The following is a 22,896-nucleotide window of genomic DNA, read 5'->3' as shown; positions in this document are numbered from 1 at the left end:
CGAATATAATAATATTAAAACCCCCCCAAACGACGTGATCTCTCTTTTTCTGACTCGACCGGCTGTAAAAATCTCTTTACCGTTCCATATTTTGATGCTGCTGCTGGTGTGCATGTGTATCTAATGCTTTATTTGTTTGTGTCGTTTGTGTCTATTTCGTCTTCCGAGCCATAACACCCGGAAAAAAAGATGGGCGATCGTCTACAGTAGAGACCTTAACGAGCCCTAGAGTTTCACACTTTGTTCACGAAAAAAATGGGAATTTCACGAAATCAAAGAGGGAAGTTTTCCAATCTTTACAAAATGAAATTCCAATGTCCGTTGGATATGGTATAGGTACTAACACCACGGCTGTTTAATGCTCAGTTGCAATCCGCTATACAGTAGACACAGCACCTTATGTAAAACAAATACCGCAATTGCTTTTGACACAGCAGCATAGTCGTCGCTATATAATGGGGTTTCGAGTGAAAAACACACACGCACTTAAACATTACGCATTCTCTTTTGTTTTCATGTTAGCCAACAGTTTGTATGTGCTGGCAGTACATTCATCTTATGGTTTTCCCTTCTCGGTGGTCCGCTGTTGTCCAGGCAGTGAGCGGGGCGTGTTTTTATTCCTTTAACGATGTCGCCTCGGTATTTATTTTGCACGAACGTATCAGCTAACGGCCATTAAAACGATTCGTCAGTCGATGACGAGATCTGGCGAGATTCACCGCCCATTTGATTTTCAGAATTTCCTTTTTGAATTCAAAGTCTCGAAATGGTAATATTTTCCCTTTTTTCTTTTGGCCCGTTTTGTTTGCTCCGGCACGTGACATACTTGAAAACGTCCCAGTCTGTGTAATGGGCGTAGTCTCGGTCGACTTGATTTTATATTACGGGCCTATGGAGTCAAGATTCTTATTCGCACTCGGCGCTTTTGTGTTAGACTCCATTGGGCTCCACCTTGGGGTTATCTTTCATTATATTCTATTCTTAAAAATTCCCCAAAATATAATCTAATAGGTCTTTCAAGTTTTCAACAGCTTGACAACATAACGCAAGCGTACTCACTTCACTTTGAAACGGACAACAACACACATAATGTTTTCCACCACAAAAAAAAAGTCATTGTCGAATGATAAGAGCTAATTATACTACAGTCGACGTCCAGGGCACGCGGCCAGGAGCTCCAATAGCCTGGAACCGCTGATGGCAATTCCAGGAAATTTTCATTGTTCTTTTCGTTCGTTTATCTCGACGACACGGGATTCGATCGGACATTGGGCCATCGGCGGGATTCGATTTGATAGTTGTTTCCTTTTTCTTCTTATTCCTAATAACTACGACTTCAACGCTTCGAAAAGACCAGCGGTTTGTGGCCTATTCTTCTCAAGAAATTGTTAAGCTCCTGGCCGCTTGCCTACCTCTTTTGGGCGCCATTTTCTTTCTGCACGGAACAAATAAACAAGAAGAAATACTTTGTTCATTTGTTGCCTCTCTGTTATTATATTACCATCATTGTCATGTTTTTTTTTTTTAATGATTATTATTATGTTATTATCGTCATCGTCGTCAGAATATAATATATTTTATTTTATTTTTCAAACTTTTTCTCATTTCAGCTCGAGTCTAGACATCTGGCGACGCTGCATGGAAAATAGTAAAACGACATCTGGCGGTAAAAGATGGCACCAGTCATTCGGTGAAGCTGAGACTAGTGAGACTCTGTCCACGCGGATGGAATGTAGCTAGAGATCGATACTAATAATTTTGAATGCAACAGCGTATATACTATACATGTAACAAAGTGGACTCAAATACCCAACAGACATCGCCAGCTGATGCTGGTCAAATGCAATTCGAGATTATGCAGCAGGAACAGCGAGCTCTAACCCCCTCCAGGACCATTAAACTCCCAAGCCACGCGCCCATCGCTCCATTTTTCTGCTGCGTCTGAAGCCGCGTGCCGTTCGAGATGGAGGAAAAGGTAAGATTTATTATTCGTATATGCTCTAGCAAACGTTAGATCTCTCCTATGTCTTTGTCGTTTTTTCCTTTTTGTGTTTCGTCCAACGACCACACACACACAACCACGCCCCCCTCGAAAGAAAAAGAATGGTGAATCGTAGAAATGGCTGCAAGATGGGGATGGTCGGCTTTTTTCTTCGTTGTGTACTCACAGCATAGGGATTTGCATTTGAAATGTGATGTACCACTCTCTTTTTACTTGCCCTCGTCGAGAAATCTTGAAACATTTAGAAATATTACGTCACGTGATGGCTCAAGCGAAGTCCACTTTTCGTGACCGCTGATCTTGGCCGGATGCTGCGTTCAGCAGTAGTAACTTGGTTCTTGTTCCACTGTATTTTCATATCTCTTTTGCTCAAGTATCGGATGATATCTTGAATCTTTGTATACGACTCTTTGTACATCTCTTGAATCTGGAGCAGTGAACAGGAGATTCTCTTTTATTTCACTACCCCATTCCCGTTCAACCGAAACGTGGGCCGAGAGTTTTGACCGTGATCTGAACTAGAAGGCCAAAAAGCCATCGAGAGAATCTCCATTTATTTGATTTACCTTTGCTTATTGTTTGCCTCGGTACTTGTAGAATATCGTCGAGAGATTATTTTGAACTCGATCCTGCGTCTCTGGACTCATCCTTTTTTCTTTTTGTTTTCATATGTACCTGCTATAGACTCCCGATTTTCTCTATTGTACACCGTCTGGTATTCCACTTTGGTCGTATGCGTCACGCGAGCTCTAATTAACCCACGGTGTCGTGTTGGACGGCACTCTCGAGTGGAGAGTCATGCCCAGGAGGGTGGGGAGAAAGTGAAAGAAGGGGAACAAAAAGGAAGGAAGGAAGTAAGCAAAAAGGCCAGGATCGATGTCAAGGGCCAACCATTTATCACAAGTACCTCATACCCAGTACCGAGAACTTCTAGCAGACTCCAAACGTAACATACACCCAACGCCTTTTGGTTTTTTAATTGGAGGTGGGGGGGAGAATAACAAGGTTTTGTAATTACATATCCGATCGTTTTGATTGTTGATCAAAATTCTGTCCCTTCCCTGTAGGTTTCTTTCACATTGGCCCTGTTAAGGTCAACTTGGGGATGTTAGATTTGTTTCTTATGTAGAACGAATGTTATGATTCATTCATGACGTCACCAGTCGATATCGAAAAATAGGTAGGGGTGGTGGCGCATACACGTGTGCAGAGAAGAAAGGGACAACAAATTGAAGTTTGAATATTCTTGTGGGGAGAGAAAAAGAAAAAAGTCGTTGCTAATTAATATAATGAGTTTGGGAAAAGAGAAATGTTGCATTAGTGGTGCTGGATGGGCGTGTGCCTGCCAGGTGAAAACTGTTTACCCTGTGTCTATAGGTGTTCGTCTTTCGTCGTTATTTCCGACCACTGTTTTTCACGCGCGTCGATGTCGACACACGATAGTCTCTGCCAGTCGATAGACATGGCAGCCAGTTGGTCATGTTCCCATCGTTTTCTTTTCTCTCCTCGCAGCAACAAACGAACGTGACTCTGCGGTGGAAGGCTAGCTCGGACCTCATCGCCCTACAAATTCATTCCACATAGTTCCACACACGACTGTACATACATGCATTATCTAATAATATGTGTATAACATCTAATGCAACTTGCGCGTAGATTGCAGCACCCAAGGTGTAGTAGGTATACTGGTACATGAAAAGGACATAGATTGGGAAACGGTCAGAGTTGATCCTGGGAATGTTGATCGATGACTCCGGCACATGTCCCGTGACATGATGGAATTGTTTGTATGCTGTGTGTCCCAAGTCGTTCCAGCGTTATTCTATTCCATCGGGCTGTTCGTCTTTGCCACTGTCGAAACTCTTTTTTTTATTTAGTTTTATGTATGGGAGGGCTGGCAAAGGTGAAAAACTTTTACTCACTACACACACCCGCTACTTTATTCGTCTTCCCCCATCTTTTCAATCGACACAATCAACGGCCGCCGCACTGCTTTGCTGGCTTTTCGTTGCTCTGGACGAAACACCAAACTTTTTTTTCGCTCCTTCTTCTGTGTTGTCTGTTTGTTGTATAGATTGTTACTGCAGACACAAAACTAGTCGACATTCGGTTCTATTGTTATCTATTTTTCTTTTATTCCCAGCGCTACTTTCCTTCTTGTTTGGGGTCTCTCTCTTTTTCAGGTTTTTTCTCATCCCACTTTCAAATTCATTTTTCTTTGCCGCACCCATTTGAATGCCAAACTAAAAAAAATCAAACGGGTGACACGAAACTCTGGGAATTATTATTTTCCCCCGTTTCTTTAGCTTCGACTAGATACTACACTCTCAGTTTTCAGGGGATATTCTAACCCTCTACGACGGATATTCCAGCTTCGAATACCCTTGCTTAGAATAGGTCTAGAATAGGTTCAACCCTATTCGAAAGCTTCGAATACCCATAGTAGAACCCTTATGCGATTCGATTTTCCTTCGAATACCCCAGTATTCGAAGAATCGAATACCTTACCCCATATACGAATAGAATACCTGGGTGGGCGAATGTTTCATTTGCACATACGGCGTCGGTGTATCGAGTTGCCTCCCAGCACACTTTTTTTAATTTTCAGATTGAAAATTTATCCGTCCCAACAAAGTCCCAACTCCAAAAGTATCAAAACGTATAAATAAGTTTATCGATAATACAGAAGATTAACACATTCAGAATAGCCGTATGGAAGAAGCTCGGATTGGAATGCGGGAGACCCGAGTTCAATACGCGGACGCTCCACACATTTTTTCTGATCTTACCCCACTCAGCAAAACTCTTAGAATAGGCATGGAATAGGGGGTATTCGGGGGATATTCGAACCCCTATTCTAGAACAGGTATGCTACTAATAGAATACCCCCCCTATACTATTAGTAGCAAAAACCAAAACGCTACTAGTTCGAATACCCTCGAATACCCCCAAAAAACTGAGAGTGTATTTGTCAATGTGGCGGCGTGGTTATTTCCCAGCTTGGCTTCGCCATATAGATTATGCATCAAGTTGCATGTACTATACGTACCTCTCTGTGTGTGGCTGGGTATGCACAACATCTTTCGCGTGAAAGAGAAGAGGCGCATTGATTGACTTTTGTTATGCAAATGATGTGTTGGAATTGCGCACCGCATTGAAAGAGATGTGCGAGGGTGGATGCGCTAGCCCGAAATGCCTACGCCCTTGGATCCCAGGAGATATACCTATGCTCAGACTCTCTCTCTCTTTTCATCTCTCTCTCTCTGCTCTTGTAATGGTGATGGCTTGCGTGTACAACATCTCTCTCTCTCTTTTTCCCCTTACAAAAGCTTAGCCGACTAGTCTCTGACTTTGAGACGGGCTACGAGCAACATCTTTTTACACCACTCAAAAAGAGGCCCAAGCGTCCCGTTTCGGATGAAACTCTTATGAATCCAGCAGATACACAAAGAGTGCCAAGTTTCCGGCAATCTCCGGGATTCTACTCCCTGCCTCATCTCGCTGTAAGTTTTGGCTCCCTGTATGTATACACTGTTGTACGACTACTGGCACTACTAGTACTCCTGTTAAATTGTATACAGCAAAGCAAAAGCTGTGTCTAGCTAAGTTGCAGTTAGTTTCAGAGTTGTAACGAGGCTCTTTGCCGGGGCGTTCTATATTCCTGGGGCTCTGATGGGGAGGGTTTTTTTTTCCGTCGGCGGCTGCGGTGGCAAGTCGTGCCGACTGTAGCCTTGTCCTTGGTAACTCGTTGCCGTTGTTATAAGTGTGTGTAATTAGGTGAAAGCGCGGCGTCCCGTTTGTTCGCCGTAACCTGTACGCATGGAAGCACTTTTGGCACAGTCGCATTGACACTTTGTTTGGCTCCCGCCCTCGTCGACCGAAAAGATTATTAGCCTACTAATGTCCGACACGGTTGGCGACACACACACACTGTTTGAAGAAGAAGAGATGGTCCAAGTTTTCGGGCGCGACTTTCAAGTCCCATCAAGACCTGGAGGCCGTTGATTTGATTTGTCTAAGCCAAGAAGTTGCCAACCGGTCGGTAAAATAAACAAATGAGTCCCATTTCATCACGCAACGACAAAAAAGATTAGAGTGCTGCGGTCGTGAAAGAGGGTGAAACCTCACGCGGAAACCATCAACCACCCATTTTCCCGCCATGTCGTTAATCCACGTTTTAGTGGCAGCAGCTCGTTGGTTCTCTCGGTTTAGTGCCTGCTGATGGAACCTCTTGGTTTCTCGACGACGTTATATAATGCCTTTGGTGGTTACCTACCCCGTTGGATTACGGTGCCAGACATCCTTTAATTGCAGTCGTACCTTGTACGATAATTCATTGATTGATTCCTCTTGGGGATTCGGATCTCCTGCTGGCACTAAACAATTCCACGGAAGACACGAAAGCCCAAACTATTACGGTATCCAAATGTCGGTATCAGATTGACAAATGGACGAATGTGATAAATTGTTTTTATTGATTTCTTGTTGTTGTCGTCGAACCTGAACGTTTTTCGTTCGTTTACTGCCGTCAAAAAATGCCCTTGTTCTTTCATCTATTATGCACTGCGCTTAATGCTTCGTAATGTGAAGCGGTAACATGTCGACGGGAGTAAAGAGAAACAAACAAAAGGAACAAACAAGCAAAAAAAAAAAAAAACAAGAAACGAAACGAGAAGAAGAAGCCTCATGTTAGCATATATATATAAGTATAAACGCGTCATGTTGGGTTTGAAAGTGACCAGCCCTGGTCAAATGTCGTGTCGGTATCTCATTAGAATGGATATACTCGCAAAAGACTCTTCTTCTTTTTTTTCTTTTTCCCCAATTTCGTTTTTCCTTTTTTCATTCTTTCTTGTTGTCCCTATTTTCTCTCACTCCCCCTCACGCGGTCTAGTCTAGCAGCGGGATATAGGGAACAGTCAAGGAATAATATATACATGGACAAGGGGAGGAAAAAAAATAGAGGGGACAGAGAAGAGAAGATCCCGCAGGAATGAACGACTTGTCCTCACGGGAGCCATTCAACATGCAAACTGGAGCCACAGAAAAAGAGACCGGGTCAGAATTCCAGCGGCCTCGTTAACCGCACGACGATCGTAAAGCACCTGCCTTATATTCTAGCCATTTCCTTTTTTTTTTTTCCACTTGCTTCTTTTTGGGTCTGCTCCACCCCGAACTAAAGGTCCTAGTCTGATGGTAGAACGGAAAAAAAAGAGAGAAAGATATCTACGTGTGTATATGCTTATATCTATAGCTGGCTATTTTCACTATAAAGAAACGGCTGTGGAATGTATAAATAAATGGATTTCGTGTTGTACTGGGCTGGCTGGCCGATGTTGAGGACTCGCGTAGTGATGAAAAGGGAAAAGAGAGCGACGACGGACGGACTGACGAGGCCGCTGGCGTGACCAACTACTTCAAATTGGACGATGCTAGTCCGGCCGATGTGTTGTACAGTGGCCACTATAACGAAAAGGCTCTATCCTTGACAGGCAAGTAGGGCGATACACACAACCGTGTCGGTCGGCGGTGGCGAGAGAGGCGGGATGGCCTACAGGCCACTGTACACATTACCCGTTTCGCGTGCCTTTCTCTTATTTGGTACATCGGGTTCCCTATATACGTAGATATATATTATTTTGACATTTTCTTATCCGCTTGTCAATCGATGGTTGTTGTTGCCCTGTCCCCTCTCTCAACTCCTCCAGTTTTCCTCGTGTGCGTCCACAGGGTGGCGCCTACACCACTTGGATGTTGAACTGCAGATCCGTTGCTCTTTTGACTAAATAATTCACGGAATTCGTGATTTTAAAACCTTGAATAATATGTTTTGAAGGGATCGAATATCTCGCAAATATCACGTGCATCTCGTGATGTGACCACCTACTCAATAAAGTAAGGAAATTTGATGCCAGTCGGTTTACCGCGCTTGATCCTTTTCGTTTAGCCACGTTTTACTTTATAATTTATTCGTTCGCATTGATGCCGTTTATTTTCTATTTATCACACATCTAGAAAAGCCTCAAAGTAGGGCTGTGATGCGGCTGTAATCGGATCACAGCCGCATTTATTCTCTTTAAAATTTCCATAAGAAATTAGGAAGGTGTTTGTTTTTATTGAAAAAAATGATGAGAGTCTTTATTCATCTCAATTGTCAGCCAATTGCTTTCGGTCATTTGTTGTTTATCGCTCGAGCGCCATCCGTGTCTGAATCGCAGCGTATTCAATCATTCACGAAAAAAAAGAAAACCGAAGGCACTAGGAACTAGATGTGGGATTCCCGTATGATTATTTTATTTCCTGATGGATGGACTGCACTTCGTGCCGGTTATTATTTATGAGAGCATTTCGTGTTGATGATATCAGGCTTCATTAATCACGAATCTCCGCCGTATTTATTCTATCCGCTACAGTCGTATGCATTTCGTGGAACGAATCCACTTTGCCTGAAAAACGAAACAGCATTTTTGGATGTTGTGCTTGGCACCGAGAGTTTCCTTAGCCGATCCGTGTGAAGGAGACACATTTTTATCTACAACTGAAGAAGGTGACATCACCCATGGCCTCTCTGGTCTCTCCGTACAATGAAGTAAAATAAATCGATGGGAATGCTGGCGACCTTCACATCGGTGCACTAGAAAGTGGATGGAACGAGAAAGCGGTGACGTTTTCAAGCGGACAGCACATCGTGAGATGAGAGACGTGTAGAGGAGGGCGCCGACCGACCGACTCTTCAGTAGAAGGAAAAGCTTCAAAATGAATATCAAGCACTGTGAGAAGCACCCCACCTGCTGCTGCTGCTGCTGTTTCGAGGCTGATGGGTCGCTGTTTGGCCAAGTGCCACATCCTTCTCCAGTCCCCCCCTCACCTCCTGTATCGTAACTTGGTGGTAGATGTCTGCTTCTTCCCACTTTCTTATTCCCGGCGCTATTCGCGTGATGCGCCCGATGTTTGGTCAAACTGCAGCAGCAGCCGAGAGCAGAGAGGACAGTTGAAACGGCGTAGGAATTGAAAATTGACAGTTTGACAGTAGATTCGTGGATTAAAACTCTTGTTTTTAGTATCGATTAGCTATTCCATCTCTCCGATTCTATTGATTTACCCTTTTTGTCGTATCGTATCGGTTTGTCTCTATGGGAATTTCGAACGCATCTCCCAGACGGAAACTGTCTGTATTTTCTAGCCTCCCCCATTGTTTTTCGCAGCGGATCTTTGATGCCAAGGATTTGTAGGTTACATTAAGTCACTTGTTCACTACACATAAAGGCACTCTATAGGCACTTGCCTTAAATCTAGACAGAGAAAATCGCATCGACCCTTTTTTTTTTTTGCCTGCCCAAGTATAAGTAGAATATTCAACTGCTGCTGGGCTCTCTGACCTTTTATCTCGCGTTCTTTTTTTGTTCTGCCTGGTGTAGGTTATATTATACGGGAAACAATCAACGTTTCCATTGTATAATGTCCAGAACATTGCCCTTTTTTTTCTGCTCATCTTTGAACTCTTCAGAACAACAAACCTTTGCTTTTACCCTTTTCTGGTTGTTCTTTTGTTTTGTTTTTTTTCCTTTTGGTCTTTTTTGATTCGGCCGTACATGTATTTCGAGCTCAATATATATATAGTACGGCTTAGATGTATAGAGATTTCTCGCAGTTCGCTTGATGTCGGCTTGATTATGATTCAGCGTACAACACGTGAAGAAGAAAAATTCGGCAGAGGCTTTGTTTGTTGTGCGCTCCTTCTCTCCATTCCTTTCATCTTCTTCATTTGTTTCGTCGATATCCATCAAGTAGTAGTAGTAGTTGTAGTAGTAGTGGAGTGACTCGGGTGTGTAAAGGTGTCGGCAGCCTGGTGTTCTTTTTCTCAGGCGGCAATCACAAAATTATCTGAATCGTAACATTTATTTTGGGTGAATCTTATCGATTCGAATCTGCGAATACAAATGAGAAATTAGTCAAATGAGAAATGAGCCGAGCGGTAGAGCACGAATGAACCAATTTGATATCTTCGCGTTGTCCTGGGAGCTTTTTTCTCTCTTTCTCTTGCTTTTTGTTTTAGTTTTTTTTTTGCTGGTTGGGAACCAATCCCGGGGCATCAGAATACAAATAAGATAAGGAGATAGATAAGGCACAACAATCAACATAAGGATTTTTTGAGCGTTGACGTAATTGGCCTGCAGATCGATAAGCGAAAAGCCAGGACTTTGCTGTTGGCGTTCCTTCCTCCTTTCCTTCAATCTTATTCTCCCGTGTTATTTGTCGTGTAAAATAACGGAAAAAAAGATAGAGGGAAAGAACGGGGTGTGTAGTCGTCTGCATTCTGCTTATATAAGTATCGAGGATAAACAAAGATAGGATGAAATAAGAGAGGCGCTGATAGCGCATCTCATTAGCTCGGTTCGCTAATGATTGCTGATTTGTCATCATCATCAGAAAAAAAATAAAAGTTTTTTGTTGAAACATTAAATCGAAAAGACAATGAGTAGCGAAATTCTCGAGTGGTACATTTTGATTTTTCCAGAAATTGACGCTCATATCGTAGTTCCGGTCCGACTAATTGGTACAGCCCGATGGGGGGAGAATAAAATTTTCCCTTTTGATAGTTTTATTTTGAATGAAATAATTGTCTGGCGGAAGAAAAATGGCGGCGATAAAACTAGAAATAGAGTCGAGAAGAGCATCGTAAGGGACGTACTGAAGTGGAAGGCATTAAGTTTAAGATATACGGCGTGTGTATAATGTAATGTAATGTAATGTACGTATTTATATGGCGCCTTTCCATTATATGCTCAAAGCGCCTTCAGTTTCCAATTTAGATGTGATTGAACACACCACAGTATATTTAACGTCATATCCTTGAAAGCAATCAAGAATCCTGTGTTATGCATGCTGCCTCAAGGGCGCTACTTACAGTTTTATGACGGGTTCAGCTGGGGTTCGAAACCAGAGCCTCATTGCCTTTTTCCAAAGTGTTGACGCTCTAGTCCACTACACCCCACATCCCCACATCGTATACAGCTGGAAGAGTCAGTCGGAAGTAAAGCCGAGAACATATTCGCGTATATAATTCGATGGATGGAAATTGGGGGGAGAACCATGTTTCGGGAACGGAGAGAGGTGGGCGGAATGAAAGAATCAGGAAATGAATGAAAAAGCTAGGCGACACCAGTCGAACGGAACGGAGAGCAGCATCCTTCGTTCGTTAGTTTATTATAACAAACCCACACGCAATTCTTTTTAGGGCGCTAGTGGTGGGCGAAATCTTCCATCGGCGTAAAACGAGGGGAAAAGCAAAGGGCAAAGCCAAAATTTCGAAACCAAATCAGAAGAAAATGGCGTGCCACATAGGTGCCCGTCAAACTGAAGGCGAGAATAAAGGGAAAACATCAACCTAGGAACGGGAGGAGACGACTGGTGACGTGTGCAAATCAGACTGGGGGATTGGAAGACTATAGAACCCCCAAAAAGACAAAACAGTTGCTCACTGTTCAAACGTACGTACAGGTAGCAGTATAAAGGAAGAAGAGGCAAGAGAGAATAAAGCTAAAAAGGTAAATAGGAGAACGACATATACATGGAGACTAGGGAGAACTAAGGGGGGAGAAACAGAGAAGAGGTATGCGTGCGCATCGGAGGTCAAAAACAATTCCATCCACAGGAAGGAGAAGACACTGCTGCTCAGCCCCGGCCGGCGCGGCCGTGTCGGCGTTTATAGATGTATATACCGCCGTTGCGTGTCAACAAGGTGGCAGAAGCCAGTCAGAAGTGGCCGTTGACGTACTACTCTCTCTCTCCCCTCTATACACTAAGTCCGTTTCTACACTCTGCAACTTTGCGACCGCTTTAGAATAGCACAGTTTAGCTACTCTTGCCACAACTACTTACACTTGGACAGTTTTTGTTTTTCCTTTACCTTCTCGGCATTTGCAAACGAAAATAAAAACAAAATTGGTACTCATCCATCACTGTGTTTCATTAGTCTGACAAGCCTATAACCAGAAATGGGAGTCGTCCAACGCCTTCTGGGATTCGGCGGGCGATTTGAAAGGAGAACAGCAGTAACGAGCTCGTCATTATCGTCATCTTCCTCCTCCTCCTCCTCATCATTCTACAAGTCCTACATGTCTTCTGTACTGTTTCTTACAGCCCTGCAGGGTTTCTGGATGCCCTGGATTCTCATTCATCATCAGCCTCAAGGTACGCATCCATCCATGATCCATCTCGAAATGTCAACAAGCCAATTGATGGTGAAATGTACATTGACCCAGATATCCTTTTTCTTGCCCTAAAAACAAGTCGGAGCTTTCTGGGAATCCGTCAAGTGTGCAACCAATTAACTGCGATGAGTACACATGTATATATGTTATTATTCCATTGATTTCCGAGTGATAACGTCAAAGTGCCAAATAGTATTATATGTTGTTATTCGTATATAGGAAGATAGAGAGAGAGAGAGCGCGGAGGTTTTACCCGTGTGTGTTTTTTGATGCGCGATCCGCCGCGCGCCAACAACTTGCCACAACAAATCAGCTAATGAATTCATTAGTCGAGAGAGCTTCTCTCTCTCTCTGTCTGTTCTCCTCTACCTTTCTCTTTTGCCTTGCCATCTCCCCACTGCTTTTGATGGCTCAACCTCTTTGCCCGGCTATTCACTCTGGCCCGGTAAACAGCGGAGCCAAGAGGCATCCAGCAGTCGTCGTCAATGCAGCGAAACGCTATAAAGCAGCTAGTCGAGTGTCCACAAGCAAACAACAGCAAATGCCCACCGTTAGTTCGGCAGCTCACCGGTTCTACTTTACTCTTTCCGCCCCTCTCCAAAACGCGCCTCATTTCTAAATGTCAGTTATTTCAATTTCAGAGTCAATTGTCCGGTAATAGTAATGGAAAATGGAGTTCCAAACTATTTTCTTCATCAGGGTAACGCTTAAAGTTAAATGGCGCCTTCTTTCCATCGATTCCGTAATTGAGCATTGACTCAAATTAGCCTATGACGTTTGAGTTTGAAAATAGAAGCTAGAAATAGGGCTAAGGGTTTTATCGGGATGGGATCTTTTGGCAATTTCGTGCATCCGTGGAGATCGTCAAGTCCCGTCGCTATAGACAAGAGCTTTTATCATGTGTGTGTGTGTGTATATATATATAGCCTTGGATGTAGACTCTCGGTGCAACTCAAAAGCATCCCAACTCCAGACTAGTTGAAAATCAAAGGCTAATAATACCGCCTTTATGCAGGTGTATTCTTCAAAACTGGTATCGACATACTTAAGAGTCAATTCGATGGCGATATCCAATGATAGACATCCCTTTAGGCAATTCCATCCCACTTGAGATCAGTACGCACTTTAACCTCTAGAATCGTTCGGACGCCGCGTTATTGTCCACTGTACGAAAGGGAAATCGGGAGCTTGATCTATCTCTCAGCTGAAAAAGAAAAAAAATGGAAAATACAAAATTTAACCTCGTCATCCGTCGATTGCCGAGCCGCGTTCAAAGGGAAATCGATTCACTTTTGGGCCCACGCTAATAACGACGGATTCGTCGTTGACGAACGTAACGACGAGCTAGTCACGGCGCGTTGAATCTCCGAGTGTTTTGACGGTCGCTGGGTGATGCTTGCGGCGTTTGCACGCGTCTCAGACGAGGCCAATCCACGCTTAACCGGATAACGAGCCCTTGCTGCTGCTGCTGCTGCACGAGCCTCGTAGCTCCGCTTCCCAAGCCAGCCGCACATCTTGTCTCTTATTTTTACTCTTCCGAGACCTTCTCGATGCACCGTCAATCACATATGAACCCGGCATGAGCACGGAGAAACGAGGAAAAGAAATAGAGATGATCATAGCTAACTATTTAAGCAGGTGGAATACAGAATGTTGTTGACGATGAGGATAAAGTCCTCGATCTGCCCACGACGCTTTCTGAAGGGGATCCCATTTTCTTGATTACCATTTCCTAGATAGTCAGAGTAGTATGAATGATAAGCCGAGTGGGTGAGTGGGGTACTAGCGAATGCTGCAGGGTCTACTATAGTCTATCATTGCTCACCTGTCATGATTCACATCTGCGATCATCTATACTTGGGGATGTAACCACTCTCTACCTCACGCAGCCGATCTCCATCCCCCGTATCGCCCGACAACTTACCTCTTACCTGGAACGAATCAATCAGTTATCCACCTGACTGCTCTCCCAGTTTCTCCGTTGCTCCATGGCTTCCTACACAAGCGGCAACTTTGTTAGTAATTTTGGCTGACCATTCAGTTCTTGTGGCTTGCCTTTTTGCTCTTTTACTCGGCTTTTACTTTCGGCAGTAAAAAAAGAAAGAAAACACAAAAGCTACTAAGCAGAAAGTGGGAATGGTAGATTCGGTTAGGTTTAGGTTACGTACTGAGCTGCTGTGTCTCAGTTTCACTCGCCATCCGTCTGCAGCTTTTACTTTGTTGCGTAGTTAGTTCAGTGAGCAAACGATTGGGGTGGCTATTTTCTCTCGCCATTCTTTTATTTATTTTTCTTCTTTTTTTTTCTTCCCCCCTTCACCAATTCACGGCGAAACCTCCACGGGGGGAAAATCACAGAGTCCGGGCCGGTGATTCGAGCTTAATGCACATCGAAATTGCGCTGAGTTGACTCTTGTAACAAGGGAGTAAGAAAACTACAGAACGAACCGAGAGAGAGAGAGAAAAAAAAATCGTAAAAGAAGAAGAAGAAGAAACAGAAAAGAGATGAGGGTGGGGCTGCTGAGATGGTAGAGGAGCAAGAGAAAGCTAATCAGCGATGCTTGACGATTCTAACCGGTCGCCGTCTACTCTACTGTACACTGGGAAGCACCGCCGAAACGAAGCAGGCCGACCAAACCTCTTTGACCAATTCGGAGAACGTTGGGTTCACGTGCCGAATACTAAAACAAACTATTTTTTTTTTTTTCGTTATTTTGTGTATACTTCTTACTTCTTCCATTTCCGGTTTTCTTGTCTTTTTGCCTCTTGCGGTGAGTGCGGCTATTTTTTCGTTTTTTGTTTAGAATTTGAAATTCGCTGTTGATCCGTTGGCTCATAAGTCATTGCGGTACGCGGCGAGTGAATTAAATAATAAATCACTAACCCTCTATGGAAAATAGGGATCTATATATACATATATAGTGTGGGTACTTTTGTGGGCTCTGTTCTTTGGACTTGGTATCCGCGATGTTAGCAGATGCAGAAGAATTGGAAAGTTGAAAGTATTGACGAGATTCTAGAAACCCGGCTGTTAGACATCAATTAGCCTCATATGAAAGTAAACTCGACTTGAAAGAAAAGTAGCAAATTCTTCTTGCCAACTTTATTTGTATTTTTTACCAGAAACTTCTTTTGTAAAATTCGGGCCGCATTCTCTCTCTTAGCCTTTCACCCGTCAAACCTTTTTATCTCTTATTCCATGTTATTCAACGCTCATGCCGTTCACCGGCATCGACATCCATTACCAAAGCGTCTCTATTGTTGATTCTGTTTCTCTTTTTTTTTTCCTCCTCCCCACTCTTACACGTCTCTTTTTTTTTCTTCTTTTCACATGGTTCTGCCGCCGCCGCTGCTGTTTATAACAAAACAAATATCCGCAGGGGCTTCAGCTGTTTCGTGGGAAGATTGGTGGACCTACGAAGGCATCTCAGGTGAGCCAATCAATCTAATTGACCTTCCTATTCTATTCAGACTTTTTTTTTTAACTCCATCGTTACGTAAAATGTATTGTGCAGTTGATTTACATGTAAGCCGAGTTAAACGTGCAGGCCAACGCTGTTCGTTTTGTCGGGTTCTTTCCAACCAGAAAAGAAGAGAAAATTTCGTCGAAATTGTTATTATTCCCCAGTTTAACTGCGCTCTACTGGCGCCCTACAATATCCAGAATTGGTTGTATGGCTCATTGTGTATATCAGCAACGGGAATCAATATTGTGGGCTTCAGTTGAAAGGTTTCTTCTCTTTTAACACTCCCCTCCACTCTCTGTGTTCTTTCTTCTCGCCCATTTCCAATGTTTGTTGGTGTTTGTATTAGTTTCTATATCTGACGGCCGTATTTCTCTTCTATTTCGTCTCGTCTATTTCTATTGCCGCATACAGCACAAAACATAAAGCATAGTGGATAGTGCGGTACATTGACAATGGCTCGTTAACTGGGGCGTTTCACGTCGACTAACGGAGCAGGGGTTTCAGGGCGAATGGAAGAAACACAAGAGACGACTTGCGTCACTCCGACAGGGAAAAAACACAGAAGAAGGGCCTCCACATTTTCCCCGAGAAGGAAAGGGACGCGCAAGGAGAGCGACTTGACTCTTGTGCCTGTGTGGATGTGAGCGACGTGAGCGTAGCCGAGCAGATAGCAGCTAAGGGAGAAACGAACGGGAATGCCAAGGAGCAAAGTGGGATCGACACTGTGGAGAGAAAGGAGCAAGGAAAGCCTCTCAGCTTTTATCTGTCCCCGGAGATCACTCTTGCCGCCCCTACTACAGTTACACATCGTCCTTCTTTCTCTCTATCTCTCTCTCCTACGCTATCGTGACTACATCGGGACAAGGCAAACGTTTCCTCTTCATCGGCACCCATTTTCAACGGCAAGGATTCCCCTCACTTTTTTTTCCTTCTCTCTTTTGGAGAAGAACACAGGAGGATCTTGTCCGCAGTTCTCTTTGCGGCTTTTTTGTATTTATTTATTTTTATATATTTGGCCTTTGGGGCTTTTGGCTTCCCAATCGCTTGGTCGACCATCCATCGACGCAACCGTGTGCGATCGAATTTAATCAGTTTTTTTTTCCTCCCCCCTCCTTCTCTCCTTTAGATGTAAGTTGGGTGTACTCTGTACCGTGGGAGGTTGTCTTTCCTTCCCTTGTTTCTTGCTCTTTTTAAAAAGGGATGTCGATTCGATTCTTTCTACTTTTTATTTTCTTCTTATTTTTTGCTTCTTTTTTCGGCTTCTTCCTCGACTCGACGACGATCATCAGTTGCTATGGCGCCAATCGAATCAGACTTGATCAATCTCTAGGGGAGAGTTGGATTCGAAATTGGATTCCGCTCAAAGCAAATCGAACGCTCCACTACATCCATTCCGGAGCCTTTCTTACTTTTCTTCTTCCTATAATAGTCGAAGGCCAGCAAACTGTATTGACATCGATTCCCTTATAGCTGGAACCCGTGGTTCTCTTCTTAGCCTATTATTATTGTATCGGCTCCTGTTTATCTCGTGTTATTCATCTACTTATTTCTAGTATCAATCTTATCTCTGCATACATGTTTATCTAACCCATTTTGAATAAAACATTTGGATTTTATCTTGATATCGACACTAGGACCGGCGTTTTGGGGTCTGATCAATCCGGAATGGTCCATGTGCAACCGCGGTCGCCGCCAGTCTCCCATCAACATCGAGCCGTCTCAGCTGCTCTTCGATCCCAATCTGCGGCCGCTTCACATCGACAAGAACGCGGTACGTTAACTGGACCACCAGCCATTGCTCGATTTACAATGTGCATTTCCTAGTGAGCTGAGATTGAGACTGTTGGGAAAAAGACCGACACAGATCAAGGGGGGCCCAGAATGTACTAATCAAGATGGGCGTGTCGGATCAACACTGAGAAAGGCCGTCGAGTTCCACCACATCACTTTGAATAATGTGAAGCATTAGCGTTATATCTCTCACTGCACTGCACGCGTCTTACAGACTGCAGGGTCATATCACCACCGCAATTGAAGTGAATGAAGGGCTTCCCGAAGCGGCGGGAAAGGCTAATGACGAGTGTGTTGAGTGATTATGATGTCGGAGGAGGAGAAAGAGAAGAAAGAGATGAGAGGAATCGAGATAGACTTTACCGCGCTATAATTACTACACGAAGGAAAAGAAATGGAGAGATAGATAGGTGGTGGTGGTGGTGAGGGAACTTTGAACATCACCAGGAACGCCTTGTCTCTCGTCTTTGTATATCATTAGTTTGAAGAGTCTACCATCTCCCAACTCGTCTATCCCTATGCAACTACGGAACCCTTGTTCGTTCGACTGAAAGGAGAGACCGAGGCTGATAATTATTCATTGGGTTGCTGTGCGTTCCCGCGTCTCGCGTTGGAATGGCAAGATTCCCACCTTTCATTTCCCACAATTCCGCACTGCGCTCTATTTGATTTTCCATTCTTGTTACTTAGGCCCCCGTGGTTGCGTGTTGTGAGTAAATCGAAATGATTTTTATATTCGATGCCGCACACAACAAACACATAGATCGTTCCATTAACGAGCTCATTACAGGAAGTTATTACTATTTTAGCTCTCGTTTGTTCGTGGTCGTGTCGTGTGGTCTATCGCCGTTGCTTGGACATGCTTGCTTGTTTATAATTCGATCTAACTTCCATCATCTTTTGTCAGGTGGCGGGCTATTTGAGCAACATGGGCCAGGGATTGATCTTCACGGTGGACAATAGTAGTAAGCCGAGCATCAACTTGACAGGAGGGCCGCTTTCTTATAAATATGAGTGGCACCAGATGGCGCTGCACTTTGGACTCAATAATCAGTCGGGATCGGAGCACATGATCGCCGGCCGGGCCTTTCCCGCTGAAGTAAGTGTCACGGGCAGTTATCGTCGGCAAAAGTCCTTAGAAAATTGGCATCGTATAAACAATAAGTGGACGTCATCAACGTTGTTGTACAACATAGTACAACGTTCAGTCGCTGCACATTGAATATGTTTATAATAGTCCGTGTTTTTTTTTCTTCTTCTAAACGAATCAATTTTTGACGATCTAGCTGCAAGTTTTTGGATTCAACACTCAACTGTACAGCACTTACAGCGAAGCGCTCGAGTCGCCGCACGGTATCGTTGCACTCTCCGTTCTCATCCAGGTACTACATTACTAGCAATTTTACGAATTGAAAGTTTAAAGATTCCCGATACCGCTAGTATTCCCCTCTGACAGTTTTAGATATGTTTTTGTGTTTTTATCCCCTCTTTTTTTTTGTCTTATTATGTTTATTCTTTGAATCAGTAAAAGTTAAATGGCATTATGCATAGCTCAATGCTATTCATATATGCTGATATTCTCTACAACTGTCTGGCAGCTGATCTTTGGTGCGCCATTACGCACGCGAACGCGTCTCGTGCTCTAGAAGTCCATGTAGGAAGGTCCCGCTGTTTTCTTTTGTATTTTGTTCCCTTCAGTTTATACCGCACGCGATGGACGTTCGTTATGCCGGCAAGTCCAATTGACCCAAGTGGAGGCAGGGTTGAGATGGCCGATCGAGATGGACGTAGACTATGATCTAAGCTACATAAGCTATTTCTTCGTTACGTATCCAATTTCGATCAATCTTGTTCTTCTTTTGGGCCTTTTTTTTCGTTTCCTATTTCCCATCAGTGATGAGAGAATGGGAATTAAGGACTACGGATGTATGTACATAGACAGTGCGATAAGAATGGAAGGCTCTGGTAGACGGTATAGAGCAGTGGGCATATGTGAGGTGAATCTATTCAACGTCAAGTGCGTGAGCGTCTCATCGATTGGATTGAAATCAGCATCCTATACTAACCCAAATCGATCCCGCTCGACTGTTTCTCGCTCCCCTCTTCTGACGGACGTCTACCATTTCTCATGACCTCTGGGCGATGGTATCTCGCTATTTCGACTGTTTCACTGTCTCATTTCAAGCCGTCTCTGAAACCAGCTTCTAATTAACTGGCCAACGCGATCTGCCAACGCGATTCCATCCGAGTTTCAATTCCATTGATTTTTCTGTCATTGACGTGTTTTGTTTTCGCTGCTCTTTGAGGGTGTTTTGGCGGCGATGGTTTTGACTTGTTGGGCACCCCTAACTTCTTCGATGCTGCCCACAATCGATGCCCGTTGAATAATTTACAGGGAGAATACATGTGCGTAGGTAGACGGAAACATGATCGCTACTGAACATGGACAGGACAGTCCTTGAAAGGGTGTCACCTCCACCTCCGACTTGCGAGAGAGCTTTGGCAGCTCTCTGGCAGATATTTTTTATTTGATATTTATACTTTGGCTTCCCTTTTTGTTGGATTTTTAATTCAAGAATGGCATTTTACCATTTGATTTACGGCAGCTGGCTGGCCATCCTTGACATGAAGGATTTCACCTCTGGGAAATGATTCCACTTTTCTCTTATTTATTTACCTCTCCAGAGTTCCCTGTCTCTTTTGCCTCTTACACCAGGGGCCCTTCCCATTTCCGGCTGTTTTTATTTTGCCTGGTTTTGGGTCCCTTTTTCTCGTATATTTAAGGCGACCGCCGCGACACTCGGGACCGGGGAGTCATTGAAGCGAGTGCCTTGGTGGGTTCCCTTTGCACTCGCCCAACTCCCGGCTCCGTCTGTCAATTGATCATTTAAACCCGACACGCCCCGCCGCCACTGCGACCGCTCCTTCTACATCTTTCCTCCCAGCCGCTCCACATACACAAGGCCCCCCTTTTCTTTTTTTTCTTACTCCTTAGGTGTACGTATTGTAAATATATGTATGCGGTCGCTCGCTCTCCCACACCACCCACTCGAGCGGTTTTCCCGATGTGCCCCTGCCTCAAAGTTCATAAATCAACTGTCTCGACTCTTCTTGTATGAAATTTGTCAGCCGCTTGAACTCCTTCTTGGCATTATTTTTTTTTTATTACTGTTATCTTTTCTTTATTTCCAATGACGAAATGGTTTTCCTTTTGTCCTTAGATCGGAGATGCATCGCTACAGACGACCGAATTTCGGCTCTTGATGGAACACATAACAAAAATCGAGCGACCTGGTAAGTCATATCAATATTTGTATTGCGTTATTTGATTATTGTTATTACATGATTGATCGATCGAACTCGGCAAAAACGCAGGTCCGACAAAGATGAAGAGAGGATTGCTCCAACCGGGCCAAGAGCGGCCCATGCCGGCGCTGAGTCTCAAACTGCTCTTACCACCGACAGATTACTACATCACGTACGAAGGGTCAGCCACGACTCCGGCGTGCCAAGAAACATCCACATGGATCGTGTTCAATCGGCCTCTTTACATCACGGAACAACAGGTCTTGCTTATTTTCTTTCGCTGTAAATGTGAATGACAACAGCCGGTTGTAATCAGCACTTGTTTGTCGTCTTTTCACAACAGTTGTACGTCTTGAGGGGCTTGAAGCGGGGTTCGCCCAATCCCAATCACAACCAGATCAAATCTTCATCTTTTTCTTCGCCGTCCTTGTCTGTGACTGGTGATCCCATGGGCAACAATTACCGCCCCATCCAACCCACTCATCATCGACCCGTTCGCACTAATATTGACTTCACTTCATCAGAGGTAAGAAGAGGCCATCTCTCTCTCTCTCTTTGTATGTTGTTGCAACTCGGGCGAGATGTAGATGTCGACAGAAATAGGATCACTCCTAAATAGCGCTTTTGTAGAAACAGGATGTCAGATTCCATTTTGCCTCATTTCCTGTTTCTTTGTTTTCGTATGACCGTCTGTTTCATCCTGGAGAAAGCTTCCGAGTTCAAACAGATTTCGGATGTGAAGAGGGCGAAGGAAAGCAATTCGATCGGGAACGGGCGCTGTTCATATTCGGCTACAATTTTACTCCCCCTCACTCTGGTTCTTGTTCGTCGCTCTCTATATGCTTTCGCTCTTATTTACCAAATCAAAACAACGTATCGAAGGATCGGGAGGGAGTGAGAACTCGAAGAGGGGGAAAAGATTGTGACTTTGTTGATAAGCTAATCAAGTTTTACGCTTTCTGAGTCTAGCAACTTTGCAAAGTGTGTAGAAAAGAGCGGAGACGGGGGAGGGAGAGAAGCCAGACGGAAATGCAAGACGAGAGCCAATCCGATTTGGTTTTCTTCCCCACCCGTTTCTTGATGGTCGAGTGATTCTTCTAAACATACAGTAGCTATTGACGATCAAAGTCAATTTGCGTCGGGCAAAGTTCTCCGGGGTGTAACGGAAGAGATGCGCCCTTGAAACAATGTGCAAGCTTGCGAATTCGTCCACTCTCTCAACTCCGTAATGTCTCCGTCGTGGATCTACACTTCTGTGTGTCCTCCACTAAAGTTTACTCGTGGTAATTATGTATTGTGTAGAGTTGGTCTGCTAAGGCACAGCAGGGAAGACTGCTGCTATTCTAGTTGGTTTGTTATTGAATCGCAGACTCAGGTTGATTCGATTCGTTTTCTTTTTTTCTAATCCAGCGAGGGGAAAAGGCCTGCGCCACGATGCACCGAGACATGCACTACCGAGGTGAGTTTTCTTTTGAAATCGCAAAGACTTTCTTCGCCGTTTTTTTTTTTCGCGCACTCACAGTGTACATAAATGAAGCACTTGAGAGATCAAAAGCTCTATTTATTTATTTACGTATCCCGTAATCATTTAGATTTACTTTTCATCTGTTGGATTCGTATTCAATGACTTTGCGATGTTCGCTTTCTTACCATTATCTCTTTTCTATTTCTTTTCTCTATCTCTCGGCGGATTTTTCGTCTTCTTCCGCATTCGTTTCGACGCGACAGCCAACACTTTCTGGCAACCGTGATGCCTTGTATCGTCTGGCGGGAGCTTTATCGTTGTGTAAAAAAAAAGGGAAAGAAAAATTACCATCTAATTTGAAGTCAACTGGCTTCATCAACCCTTCATTGTTCGGTCGTTATGTCATTATCATCGCATCTTCCACTTGGAATCATTCACACAAGCAGAAAATAAGCATTGAACATCGTCGTTGATCTTTAATACTCCTTATTATTTATTTTATTTTTTTGTTTCACTTCATCTACTTCCCCTTATTTGTTATTGGTTTAGTGTGTGTTGATTTGGGGAACCGTTGATGAGTTGGGGCGTTTCTTTCGGTGACGATGCTTTCAATTTATTTCTACTCAAAAGGTGCTGTGTACATATAGACAATAA

At 43.9% G+C, this 22,896-nt stretch overlaps 1 protein-coding gene across 1 annotated transcript; it reads left to right on the top strand.

The window, feature by feature from the left end:
• The first annotated feature begins 1,443 nt into the window (after nucleotides 1-1,443).
• LOC124312131 (carbonic anhydrase-related protein 10-like) lies at nucleotides 1,444-22,580 on the top strand. Its single transcript, XM_046776617.1, has 11 exons — nucleotides 1,444-1,975; nucleotides 11,979-12,196; nucleotides 15,594-15,644; nucleotides 17,315-17,451; nucleotides 18,379-18,570; nucleotides 18,758-18,853; nucleotides 20,693-20,765; nucleotides 20,847-21,037; nucleotides 21,121-21,303; nucleotides 22,188-22,236; nucleotides 22,506-22,580. The coding sequence occupies exons 2-11, from the start codon at nucleotides 12,001-12,003 to the stop codon at nucleotides 22,526-22,528; spliced, it is 1,191 nt and encodes a 396-aa protein (XP_046632573.1). The 5' UTR covers nucleotides 1,444-1,975; nucleotides 11,979-12,000; the 3' UTR covers nucleotides 22,529-22,580.
• Nucleotides 22,581-22,896: the final 316 nt, after the last annotated feature.

The sequence above is a fragment of the Daphnia pulicaria genome, chromosome 8, assembly GCF_021234035.1.
Source record: "Daphnia pulicaria isolate SC F1-1A chromosome 8, SC_F0-13Bv2, whole genome shotgun sequence".
Classification (NCBI taxonomy): domain Eukaryota; kingdom Metazoa; phylum Arthropoda; class Branchiopoda; order Diplostraca; family Daphniidae; genus Daphnia; species Daphnia pulicaria.
Note: the sequence above shows the minus strand (reverse complement) of the source record. Positions and strands in the feature narration are given on the sequence as shown.